At 36.1% G+C, this 12,794-nt stretch overlaps 1 protein-coding gene across 1 annotated transcript in view; it reads left to right on the forward strand.

Annotated features, from left to right (window-relative positions):
- Positions 1–12,794, forward strand: part of CTDP1 (CTD phosphatase subunit 1) — a 113,788-nt gene that overhangs the window by 64,847 nt on the left and 36,147 nt on the right. Inside the window, exon 12 of the mRNA XM_069809234.1 lies at positions 11,942–12,129. Coding sequence (XP_069665335.1) covers positions 11,942–12,129 — 188 coding nt within the window. The remainder of the gene's footprint in view (positions 1–11,941; positions 12,130–12,794) is intronic.

A 12,794-nucleotide genomic window follows, 5' to 3' on the forward strand; every position in this document is an offset into this window, starting at 1 on the left:
GAAAGATACGCTTTCAGTTAACCTTGGGATGGTAGAACCTAGCACTGTGCTAATAGAGTTGTTAAAACATCTGGTAACAAGCATTCATTGGGAGAAAGCTTTGAAACAGTTGAGATGCAAAAAAGATGGGGTATTTTTGTGTGCATATTGTGTGTACCAGAAACTCTTTGTTTATACTTGTATATGTCTTCTTTTTAGAGTGAGGATTATTTGTGCTTTCATATCTATTGGAGTAAAGTCCATAGTTGTGACTGTTATTCTACAAAGGCAATGTTTTCTGATCATGACTATGTTAAATAACAGACTGCATGTTTGGTTGCAGCATTTCAGAAGTTTGGTGTTTGTCTCAGCTGAAGCACATTAGAGCCTTAAATGTAATCTAAATAATCTGTAATTGAGGTTGAAGTGATTGGAAATTAGTTCAAATCAAGCTCCCTCCCACTCTTGAATTTCTTATGTTAATGGAATTACCAAATGGGTTAAGCCCTAAATGTTTCTCAGAAGTTTTCAAGGATAATATGCTAAGTGTACTTGCAGGTTGGCTACAGCATTAGCTAAAGCCTTTGGGGATGACTTGAAAGAAAATATGTAGATTAATATCCTGGTGCTTTTTTCATAAAAGCTGAGATTTTCTGTTTAGAAATGCAGGCTGCAAAAAAACCTGTATCACTTTTCATATTTAAAAAAAAAAAAAAAAAAAGGATTATATTAAACCTCTTCTACCAGTTCAGCAGATGTTGCCAGATAAAGTAGTGAGTATGTGGAGAGAGCTGTCCCATCCTCTTTTTAAAACCAATTGAACAGACAACAGGCTGGATTGATGGAGGAAACCTGCCCACACCTGTTCAAAGCTGCCTCTGCGTGTCAAGAAAAATGATATCAATGGGGTCAGAGTGGCAGTGAGTTTTAGCACTTTATCCTAGTCTTTGTTGACTAGGAATAACATTGCTTTTTAGGTTTGGGCAATCAATATAATATCCTCTACAAAATACTCATGAAGGTAAACAGCATAATAGATGTGTTCAGCATCTATGGATTTTTTCTTTTTTGTTTTGTTTTGTTTTTAGGTGGAACTTCACGAGAGCACATGCTGTCAAGAGGGCACTTGAATATATTTTGATGATCAAAAGAATTGTTGTAAAATGAAGCTTATGTCCAAAGAAAACTTGCTCTGATTGGAAGCAATATGAGTAGACTAAATATTTTTTTTTATGCTAAGTGACTTGTACCCAAAGATCTATTCTTTTTTTATAACATAAATAATATAAAACCAGATTAGGAGCTCAGAAATTATACAATTCCTTGATACTAATGTACTGATACTGTGCTGCCCTCAGCACTTCATTAGTGTCTTGCTACAGATGTCTCCCCTTGGCAGTGAAATGTGTCAGAAAAGATCACTCAGAGCCTAGACACTGTGCCCTCTAAAATTGCCATGTGTCATTTTTAATAGTATGTTAAGATTTCTGACTTAATATGTCAGTGGTATTTTGTGATAGTATTTAAACACCTTTTGCAAGTGTTCTTTCATTAGCAAATTAGATTAGTTTATGTTAAAAAATAATCTTGATCACTGGACTGTTTGTGCATGTCTCTTGCTAAATCTCTAGGAATAAGAAGAAAGTTATGATGTCTTCTGGCAAAACTGTGCTTCAGTTACTAGCCAGACTGACAGCTCTTAGGAGAGACTAGCAAAATTGTAAAACAGAGCTGCTTCTTGCTACATATGAGCAAAATATACTTTTTTTAAAGTAGAGAGGATGGCTTTGAGAACAAACAGTATCATGATACTGTCTTGTTTTAAAACAAGGGTGAGCAGTACTACCGTAAACTGTTACAACTTTTTAACCTATTGCTATAAAGGTTTACAAGGTGGGAGCTATCCTGATACATGTTTGCAGCAGGCTGAAATCCCTGAAATGTCCACCTGTGTTACCTTTTTTTGTTTAACAGGTATGGATACTTCTAGTCTTTACCAGGCCTTTTTGTTGGCTGGGCCAAAATCACATTGATGTTAGTCTTCGTTCATTTTACACACCTGAAAGATAATTTCTGTGGATTAAAGATCATTGAAGGTTTATTTGTATAAGAATTTTCTCCTTGTGCCTTTCCCTTCCCTCTATGAGTTTGTGTACATTAGTATTCTATTTGTGTAGCATCAACAGACTCTAGGTTTTCCAGTCTGGATATTTAGATAGTGCTTATCTCTACAAAAAGAGCGTAACAGAATTTGACTACAACAGACTATTATCTGTGGATTCACTCACTAGCTTGTTCCTTTAAGATGAAGGTTTGTCTAAGGTGAGATCAGGACACCTAGTGAAGCGTGGCACTTAAACTTGAGCATGCAGCTCAAGTTTTTGTTCCACTGCAGATATTTTGGTTTTGTTTTTTAAGATTTACAGGTGTGGAAAAACTTGAAAGATTGCCCAGTGACACAAGTTTTACTATCCATAAGAGAATCTGCTGATAGTGCCAGTAAGCAGCAATAGTAGCAGATGGTTTGGTTCACCAGTTTATGAAATGCTATATTGGCCATGAAAGAGCATATGTTAATACTTTTAACGTTACTTTTCCAAGTCATTGGTCTGTTTCCTGTTGCAGACTTCCACTGTTCAGGTTGTGGCTACACATTTAAGAGAGATGCTTATCCAAAGTCTATTCCCTGTGGTTTGTCGCTGCTGTCATGTACTGTTACAGCATGGGTGTTTGTGTAGACATAAAATGAAGTGGGACAGGGAACTAGTGTAGCTAAACAATAACCCAGCTTAAAAAGGTAGTCGGAGATAATTAAGCTGTTACTGTCACTGAGATGTTGTTTATCGAGCAATGAGATAGTTTTGTTGCACATAGACCAATCTAGCAGCAGGATGCTGGAGGTGGCAGTCCTCCTTCCTTCTTGTTTCTGCTCATCTCGCAAGACCAGGAAACCCTGCAGTTAAATTTAAATCTACCCCCTATTTGTTGAAGGTGTACTCATTCGTGTTCTGCTTGATGCTGGGCAGTCTTACACAGAGTCGAAATGCTGTTCTTGTTTTTCAGTGGTTCCCATCAAGTCTATCCTGCTGGATAGGTGAACAGCTGTATTCTGGACATAGGTGTTGTGGTAATTTTGATTTTATTCTCAGACTTCACCATTTAAAAAAAATAAAAATTACAATGTAGATTTACAGGCCTATTACTATTTAATGATCTTTTGGCAGAGGGTTTCTTTTGAAAACAGAATAAAGGAAAGGAAGATTAGAGGTATGGATGGCTTTATAATTGGATAAAATCATAGCTTCCAGGCTGCAGCGATGTCAGTGACTCAGGAATTCTTTGGAGAAATCATCCCATTATCTCTGTTGAAACATTTTCTCTTTAGAAACTGAATTAAAAAATCATTGTGAATTTTACAATTAGTAACTCTTAGTGCATGTGAATTTATTTTATATTTCAGAAATTGGTAGTTAGGAATGGGCTTTTCTTCCTCTTTCCAACATCACGAAGTGTTACTAATTTAATTGAAGAAAGCAATTTTCCTTATAGTAATAATAGTGTTAATGTTTTAGAGGGACTGCCTAGAATCTGTAAGTCAGCACTCGAGGCACCCTAATTACCAAGGAAAGACTTGACCTCATGTTTCTTTTAGCTATTTCAAGTATTCGTCCTAAAGATCTCAAGAATGTTTATGAGGTTTCTACTCAAATCTAGGCATTGCTTTCTAGATGGGAAAATCAAAGATATTAAGAACCTCTAAATGGCATTGTTTGAAGGATTAACAGTCTCACTTGATCATAAGCAAGGATACAGGATTGTTATTTTTGTTGCATTTTAATAACGATATCGGTATGTAATCTCTAAGTGACACTTTATTTCATTCCTAGTCTAAGCATTAACTGCAGCAGTAAACCCCAAACGTAGTGAATTGTACAGTTGCAATCACAGTTACCTTACCTTTTCAATTGCAAAAGTTAAGTGGTCAAATTGATACAGGCAACCTGTTTGGTTCATTTGGTTTTCTTCCCCGAAGTATCTGCCTTTTAGGAGCACACACTGTTGTCCAAGGCCGCAATTAAAATGCGTGCTGGCTTTATAGCAGTGCTGTGCAGCAGCGTTGTGTACTACAGGTACCGGGACTGGCGTTTGCCACTGTTTGATCCCTGGCAGGGTCCCAGTGCAGCCTCCAGGGACTGTCAGTGCGACCTCCGTAAGTAACTTCCACGTGGTGTTTTTAAATTGCTCTTTTTCAAATCTGAGCATAGCAGCTGTGCTCAGCATAGAGCGAAGGCTTAAAGGTTTTTCTTCTCACATAATTGCTTTTCATCCTAAAACTTGTAGGTCTTCACCATAGGCTGCTCATATTTCTATGTGCTATTCAATAATAGTAGATGAGCAGAACTCCAGAGTGCAAGTGCCAGAAAGCACGTATTACAGGTTTGGTTTTGCTCTCATTCCAAAGGCCCGACTTCTAATATAACTCAGAAATCTGTTCACTGCCTGAACTAAAAAAAGCTATCCATGGATAATGCCCCTTCACAGAGGAAAAAAGCAATCACCTCCCACTCAAAAATATACCATAAGACATTTAGAAAAGCAAGGTGTATTTTAAATAATAAATTCTGAGAATGAAAATCTCTTATTCTGGGACTTCTGCTGCTGAGGAACAAAGCGGTAGTGTCTTTGATTATTTCATTAACACTGTTGTATTACAAAAACACAGTAAAATGTTTTAATGATTCTTTACTTGCTAATGAAGAAACTACTGGTTGGGGGGGTTGTTTTGGGTTTGTGGGGTTTTTTTGGGGGGGGCCTTTGCTGAAAGGTAAAGAGAAACAAACAAAAAAGTATGTTTCTGAATCAAAGAACAAGAATAATTAAATACAGTAGATGGTAAAAATTGTGAAGAAAAAGTAAGTTACCTTATTTTGAAACTAATTGGGTGTTCTGAAAGCTTGAGATAAAACCATTTGTAAACCATTAAAAATAGATTCTACTTTGGTTTTTTGTTATTCACAGTGTGAATAACTGGTTGGTTGTAGTCATTAAGATAAATTCACTTGACTTCGGGTATTTTTTTTCTCTTCCTATAAAAAGTTTGTTTGCTTTTGGAATTTCAATGGAACTCTGTATTGAGGTACAACTACATTTTCTTTACACTTTGGTGTTGATACTGCTTCTTCTTTGCTCTTTGGCTTCACTAGAAATGAAAAAGATTTTATAGGTATATTGCTGAACTCAGCCCCTTTTGTCAGGGATACAATGTAACACAAATCAAGTGCCTTTTAAAAGATACCTAAAAATTAGATTAAAGTTTCTAGATGGCTGCCTATTTCAATGTTGTCTTCTACCAAATACAGTGTTAATCTGACATACAAAGTTGCTTAACTAACACCTGATCTTGCTTAAGTTTTGCATACGGGTAAAGTCTGTACTATGCTGGTTAGCATAGAACCAAGCAGGATTTGAAATTAAAGATGACTGCCTGCCAAAGTTAAATGACCCTGTGCTTGACTTTCTGCCGTGTGCTCAGGAAGGTGCTTTATCAGTCCCGTCACAGCCTCTCACTCTTCTTCTTGGCAAACGTGCTCTTTTGTGTGTGCCAAGGGGTTAAACTTTCCAGGTCAGTTGCATGAATCTCATTTCTCCTGCCCTGCTCTTGATAAACCTTTCCTTGCTTTACCAAATGCCTAGTGTATGATTTGAGGAGCCTGAGGAAAGAGAGAAGAAGTGTTCGTGAATGTGCTATAACAGTAACGTGTCAGGTCATTGTATGCTGTGTCAGTGTCAGCAGCTGGGCAGCCTTGCTTGAACCTGTTGAAGAACATTGCTTCTTTTAAAGAGAGTTCTCATTCTTACCTTCTTTGACTGTGATACTTAGCCAGTGAAGTATTCTCAGTGACCCACGCTGCCATGGGACAGCGTGTGGCTTGTTTGCAGGTTCAGAAGCATTGCTTCCAAATCACACATGCCTTTCGGCTGGTGTCGCATCTTCCAGGGCTGCAGCACGGTGGTAGAGCACTATCGGGTGCCCTCTTGTAAGCTGGGTTATAGGAAGATAACTGCACCTTCTTTAGAGTTATCATAGAATCATTTAGGTTGGAAAAAACCTTCAAGATCATCGAGTCCAACCAGTACTGTATTAATTCCTGCTAACTACTTAATAATGTGAAGTTAGTAAAGTTTTTACAATATTATTTCCATTTATTTTGCCACTGCCAGAACAGTTTCGTTTTCATGCCTCTGTGCTGGAAGGTTAGGAAGTTCGGTGCACAATTCCAGGAAGATGGAGCCACCACTCTCTCTGATTTGATTTGCAATTTAATACCATTGTTCACTGTTAATTTCACAGGCTCAGAAGTGCCTTTTAATTTGTAATTTCTAATGTCACTTTTCCCATCTACTCTTTCTTTGACTTCTCGTTTTACTGCTGTGTTAAAGTTCCTGAAATAGTCTGCTGATTTCTCTAACATTTCATGTAAAATATGTGTAAAAACTCCGCTGATCTACTAAAAAGCAATAGTTTGGGACAAAGCAGAAAGGAATGTTGGAAGTGGAGACAGAGGTAAAGATGATAGGATCAAATACAGAATTATGGGAGCTTATAAAAGCAAGCTCTCTGTCCTCTAGGGAAACTGTTCATATTCCGCAAACAGCACGCCCACCGGTTCTGCTGGAGAAACAATAAATTACATGGAAGAGCATCTTTTGGCAGTATTGCTAAGGCACTGCAAAGGAATTTGGATGTTAGCAGCATTTGGAAGGTGCCCATGTTTCAGGGACAGCTTTCTAATGTAGATGTGGCTTAAGATACTTTAGAAGTAATTGAGGATAGAATTAAAAAGCACTGTCTTTCATCTTCTCTGCCTGTTTATGCACATTTACTTGATAATTTTTAAAATACATGCAGTATATTTACAACCTTGAGCAGTTTGTCCTGCAGTTTAGAAGTAACCTGTAAGACCAAAACACTAGCTTTTTACTTTTCTTTTTTAATAACAAATAATAAATCTTCATATACGTCATTCAAACGTGTAGGAGGTCAGTCCAAAAATATGTTTTAGTAAAAAGAGAAAATGTCAAGCAAAACCAGCCCCAAACACTGAACTGTTTTGGTTCTTAGGAACAGTTTTGAGCACACTGGGATTTCAGGATGTCAGCAATGTATTTAAGTATATTTTAAAAGGTGTGGTATGCATTTCATGATTAATTTTTTCAAGACTACTAACCTATTACATTTCAAGTAATTATACACATACAGTTTGAGATACACATTAAAAGAAGTCAGTATTGATTGTATTTACAATGTAGGTATATCATCCTGACCAGAAACACTGAGAGTCAGACTTACTCAGCTAATTGAAAGAATACTAAAAGAAATGCAGTGCAGGTAAAGCTAGTGGAATTTGAATTGACATGTGAAACATCTGTTTGCCTTTTTTAGTCTGGTATTTCTTTGCAGAGCATCAATTTAGTCACTAATTGGATAGAGCTGGTGGTCTGATAGCTTTTATGTTTAATAACTACTAAGAGGGCATCATGGTCCCTGGCACCAGACATGGCAGCATTTTAAAGTATTTGTAAAGAGTAGGTTGAGGTAATACCATGTTTTACATGGAGATAACCTGCAATTACTGGTATACTTGGCCATCTTATTTTCATTTCAGTGTTATTTTTTATGAAAAGTATGCCATGGGGGGGATATAAGGTACATGTTGAAACCTTTTGGCACATTCAGATGGCAGGTTATGTTGGTATCTGCAAGTTCTTCCTAAGATGCAATGTATTCAACACAATCTCAAATATGTGCTTAGGAGACACCGGCTTTATGCTGAAAATGCAGTTGATTTTTATCTGTGCTTACTGTCAATACCAGTTCAATTGTTTCCATTGCTAACAATGAACAGTCATTTTTGTGGCAGTGGAAACAAACCTAAAGAACTCTTTGTAAATACTTGGTTTTCCCAGAACTTGTACAATCAATTGGAGCAAAAGTATAATTGGTCTTTTGGGAACGACTGGGGAGGGGGGATGGGGAATGTGTGTGTCTTCCATGCAAAACTGGAGAAAAAAATGAACAGCTGTCTATCAAACCTATTCTTTTTGTAGAATTTTCTGTAATTCCAGTGAATAATTGATTCAGAGCATTCTACTGCTTTTAGGAGACATCATTTATGTAGTTACACATGTTGTCCTGTTGCTGTTTGAGGTAGGTAGTTTCTCGGTTCTGTTAAAACTTGAATTTTTAAATACTTGCTAGTTTAAAAACAAGAACTAAAGTTTATTCATAGCTCTTTTTTTTTTTTTAATACATAGTTTACATTACTGCATATATAATTGCTTCTTCCAAAAATGTAAAGCATCACAGTAGGTCTCTGTCACATCCATAATGCTGTCCCAAAACATTGCCTTTAAATTGTGTTTCTAACAAATTGGGGCTGCTGCTGACAGTTTCTTTTTTGGTGTTTTCTCAGAGTCTTGATTAATTTTGAATGTGTAAACTCAACTTCTAGAGTGAGAACGTTTTCCAGCTGACCTGGTTTGTTAATACTACAGAAGGTTTTGGCTTTCTTTTTAACAAAGCTTTAGGTACTTTACAGCTCATGATCGGAGAATATGAGACTGAAAATCTCATTGCTCTTTGGTCTGTATACTTTGTCTGCATGAGTGTATGCTGTGTTCCTCCTAAATGAGAAATAAAATAGCTTTGTCAGCTGAGGACTTTTTCTGGCTTTTATAATCGGGTTTTTAAAGGAATTGTCAGACTTTTCATTCTCTTGTTAAATGGAACAATTTGTCGTCTTCAAGGGGTGAATCATTTTTCTTTTTCAATGTTAATCATTCTTGCTGTGTTATAAAAGTCTTTAAGTATTTTAAAGATAGCTGCTATGGTAGTGTTTAAGCAGTAAACATCCTCTCACTGTATCTTATCAGTAAGATTTGTTATTAGCTGGCATTTTCTTCTGAAGTGTTATGTGGTCCATTTGTATTAATCATATAAAATCTAATTTTATAAGCAGAAGTTGTAGTTGGTACATCAGTATCTGTCTTGGTCTGAACCAGATTGAAAGATTCCACTGTTCTTTAAGATTTTTTATTTATTTAACATTAGTGATGTGTCTAGATAGATAGCTGCTACTTAAATTTTAATGTGCTTTTTTACCTACTAATTTGTTCAAGTGAAGGGCTTAAATCTCACTGCCTCAATGAAAACAGTTTGTTTCCATTTCTTGTGAGAATTCTGGAAGATTAATATGGTAATCTTTTTATTTTTCAGCACAATTTGCAATTTAGTCTATAGTTAGGCAAGAATCCATATTTTGGGTGCCTTTCTAGTTAAAGTGGTTTGTAAGGACCATCCCACATTAATTGTTTTCACATGCAATGATTTTCAAAATCTGCTGTATTTCTATGATTTATACGTGCATTTTAAATGCCCTTCCACAGAAATGGGACATGTATTTTTACAAGTAACTTAGTAATTCTAATATTAAATGGCATTCCAGACTTCAAAAGAATAATGTCATGTTTGTGCAGAATGAAAGAAAAAAAGACATAGCAGTAACTAGACTGCTAGTCCGTCAAAACTGTTCACACAAAGTAGATTTTAAAAGACTATAAAAGTTCAGTTTGTGAGAGACATCTGTAACAGTGTATGTTTATCAGCCTAACTTTGTCCTTTGAAAAACCTCAACATATTTTGTAGTGAGAGTGTAGTTTAAACATACAATTTTCTGGAATGAAAGAATAATTTTAAAGACTTTTAAAGACTTGCTGGAAGGGAGTTGTTAGAGCTGTAGATCTGTGCCACCACTTGGCTGTCAATTGCTGGCCCTGTTGGGTACAGTGAGTATCTTCTAACAAAGCGATTACAGGGATGGTGTTCCTGCCATCCCATCCCAAACTGTAATACTTAAAACACCTGACGCTTTCTGCATATTCTGCACACACCGAAAAATCCCTACCATGTCTACTTTCCACACTTTTACCAGGCTCACTGTTGGCTTATCTCTAGCCATCTCGTCAGTCTCCCTGACCCTGGATTACATTCTGTGATTCTTATTTTCCACACGTATGAAAACTTCTGGTCATGGGAAAAGTATTTTTGGACTAATGTAATTTGATTTGATGCAGCAATTCGTACAGTTTCTACCTGAAACTGTCAGCTGTGTTTAGATGCACTAAGCTGGTACGTGGTTCCTTTTTTGTTATGGTTTCTTTACAGCTTTCACAGTGAAAGAGCTGGGCGTTAGACAGCAATGGTTCAGCCAGTAAAAATGGACCAAGACAAGGGCCAATGGAAAAACAGCTTAAATTGTAGATCTAAGAAACTTTCAAGTTACTTTTCATTTTGTATACAAGTCATTCCATCCAAGGATAGTATAGCCTGGATTTTTAAATCCAGTTTTAAAGCTTGAGTTGTAGAACTCTGAAACAATTTCATATTTAAATATATTGTTTTTCACAAGTATACTTTGTAACAAAATGTCCTTGCTTTCCCTTGTGCTGGCAAGTCTCCTCAAAATTATTATTTTAGGATGTTTTGAAGTACTTCATACTTTTTTTTTTCTTTTTCATTATTATTATTATTGTTATTCCTTCTGCTTCATTGTTCTTTTGCAACAATATAGATTGGTAGAATCCTCAGTGGAAAGTAGCACAAGATTAGGAAGAAAAAATATCTGCTACTACCCTCAAACAGGAATAGCTGAGAGAGGCTTGTAGAAAGATAATAAATCCCCCAAATCCATCTGTTTAGCAGAGGCAGCTTTGACTTTCCTTCCATGCATATCAAGGTAAACAAAGAAATTTATGAAGGACCAGATATAAGTGACTTTCTTATAGCTTTCTTCTAGTGTTTCAGACTATCAGTGTAAAAGCCAGTGGATAAGCAGTGTAAAATCTTTTGGTCTATGTTCATATCCAGAGTTTTTCTTCTTGATAAAGCAGATGTGGTATTAGTGAGAACAGAGAGCAGTTGTAAAGCATATTTTAACTTAGGCTGAGATAAGCTGCTTTTAGGAAAAATTCTTAAATACAGTAGAGAAATACTCTCACATGGCTTCTTTCCATGTCCTCTGCCATTCACAAAAATAGAGAGACCGTGGGATCTTCACCTATGTTTTCTCGTGTTTTTCATCTCTTTCTGAGGGTTGGATGCCAACTCAAAGAGAATATAACCTTTTGAAGCTCAGCAGGGTAGCTTGTGAGTTTGATTTGCTTTTAATGATGGTTTCAGCAGCTCCAGACCTGTCAGAGAAAATTAGCATGTTCTTAGAGGAGTATCAAATCCCATGCTAACTTTTCAGAAGCAAAGGCCAAGCAGCTATTTAATGAAAAGTGTAAACGTTTTGATAGATTTGCCTTTATTCATTAGCATAAGCAGACAATCTGGTTAGAATGGGGTTCTGCGTGTTCTGCTCCATTCATACTGTATTATTTAGGAATACACTTCTTTAAAGTTACATATCTATCAAGGAATACCTGCAAATATAAGAATACTTATTAGTTAGAAATTTTAATATGCCTTGCCCAAGTGATTCGATATGTTACAATAGTATAAAGTATGTATAATATAAACTATATGCTATTATATGTTACAATAGTATGAAACATCTATCCGTTTAATTTCATAAGACAGCACTTTTTCAGTTTCTCATTTACAGCTGTTCATGTTATAATAGAGCGCAAACACCTTCAAATGTGAATATGATGTATGCAAGTATGTGTATCTATCTTAAGTTAAACATAGAATAATTATATTCAATTTGAATAGAATATTTCGAGAGCTGTTACAGAAACTGCATTGAAGACATTTGGGGTTAATCTGAACTTTCACAAAGAAGGTCAAGGAAAGTTGAAGCATATTCTTAATGATTATTTAAGAGCAATCCAATAATTATGAAAGACTGATTATAGAATAGTCTGTTAGAGGGTACACTGACTCTCCACTCTTTGGCAGGTGGATGACATCTTAGGAGAAGGCAGTGATGAAAGTGATAGTGAAAAAAAAAAGCCAGAAGAGGAAGGTGAAAAACCTCAGATAAGTGCAACAGAGGCTCCAGGAATGAAAACAGATCAAAGACCTGGATCGTCATCGTCATCATCGTCATCGTCAAGTGAAAGAAGCTTAACGGGCAGTGTACCCAGGTATGAGGTTTTTAAATGTAAAAAGAAGTGTTAATGATGTTTCATTGTGTTTGTGCACTATTCAGCATGCTTTTTGTCAATGCAGTCTTCATGTCATTATTAACCTCTGTATGTAGGTAACTTTTTTTTTGGTAACTCTGTGAAATTGTCACGCTTACCTCTGCAATGTTTTTGGATTGATTAAAGGAAATGGTCATAGTAAATTTCTGTTCAGAACCAGGATATCGCCTGTTTTGAAAGAACTGAAGGCTGCTGAACTGCGTTTATTTTAAAGTAGTCTTGATCCTGAGCCAGATACACGACAATGTCCTCTGCAGTGTTACTTAAAGTAAAATAAAGCATAGTTTTGGAAAGCTATGTTTTTTCATCCTGAATTTTTGAGATGCTTTTATATGGGACATTCATAAAAATGAGGTTGTTGAGATGGTTTTCTACTTAGAAAGAAATTTAAACTTGCTAGTCTCTTCTGCAAAAATTATTTTAGTGTCCCAGCGTTGACTATTGGATGACTATCAACCAATTTGCTAGTAAACTAGAACTTGATAAACTAAGTGCTTATTTTAAATATGTTAAGGAATGGTTTCTCAATCTGCAGCCTTTCAATAGCTTTTAAGCCGAACAATATAAAGAGAACAATATAAGATGGAGATTATAACAGTTTTAAT

Source organism: Haliaeetus albicilla, chromosome 21 (genome assembly GCF_947461875.1).
Source record: "Haliaeetus albicilla chromosome 21, bHalAlb1.1, whole genome shotgun sequence".
NCBI classification, from domain to species: Eukaryota; Metazoa; Chordata; class Aves; order Accipitriformes; family Accipitridae; genus Haliaeetus; species Haliaeetus albicilla.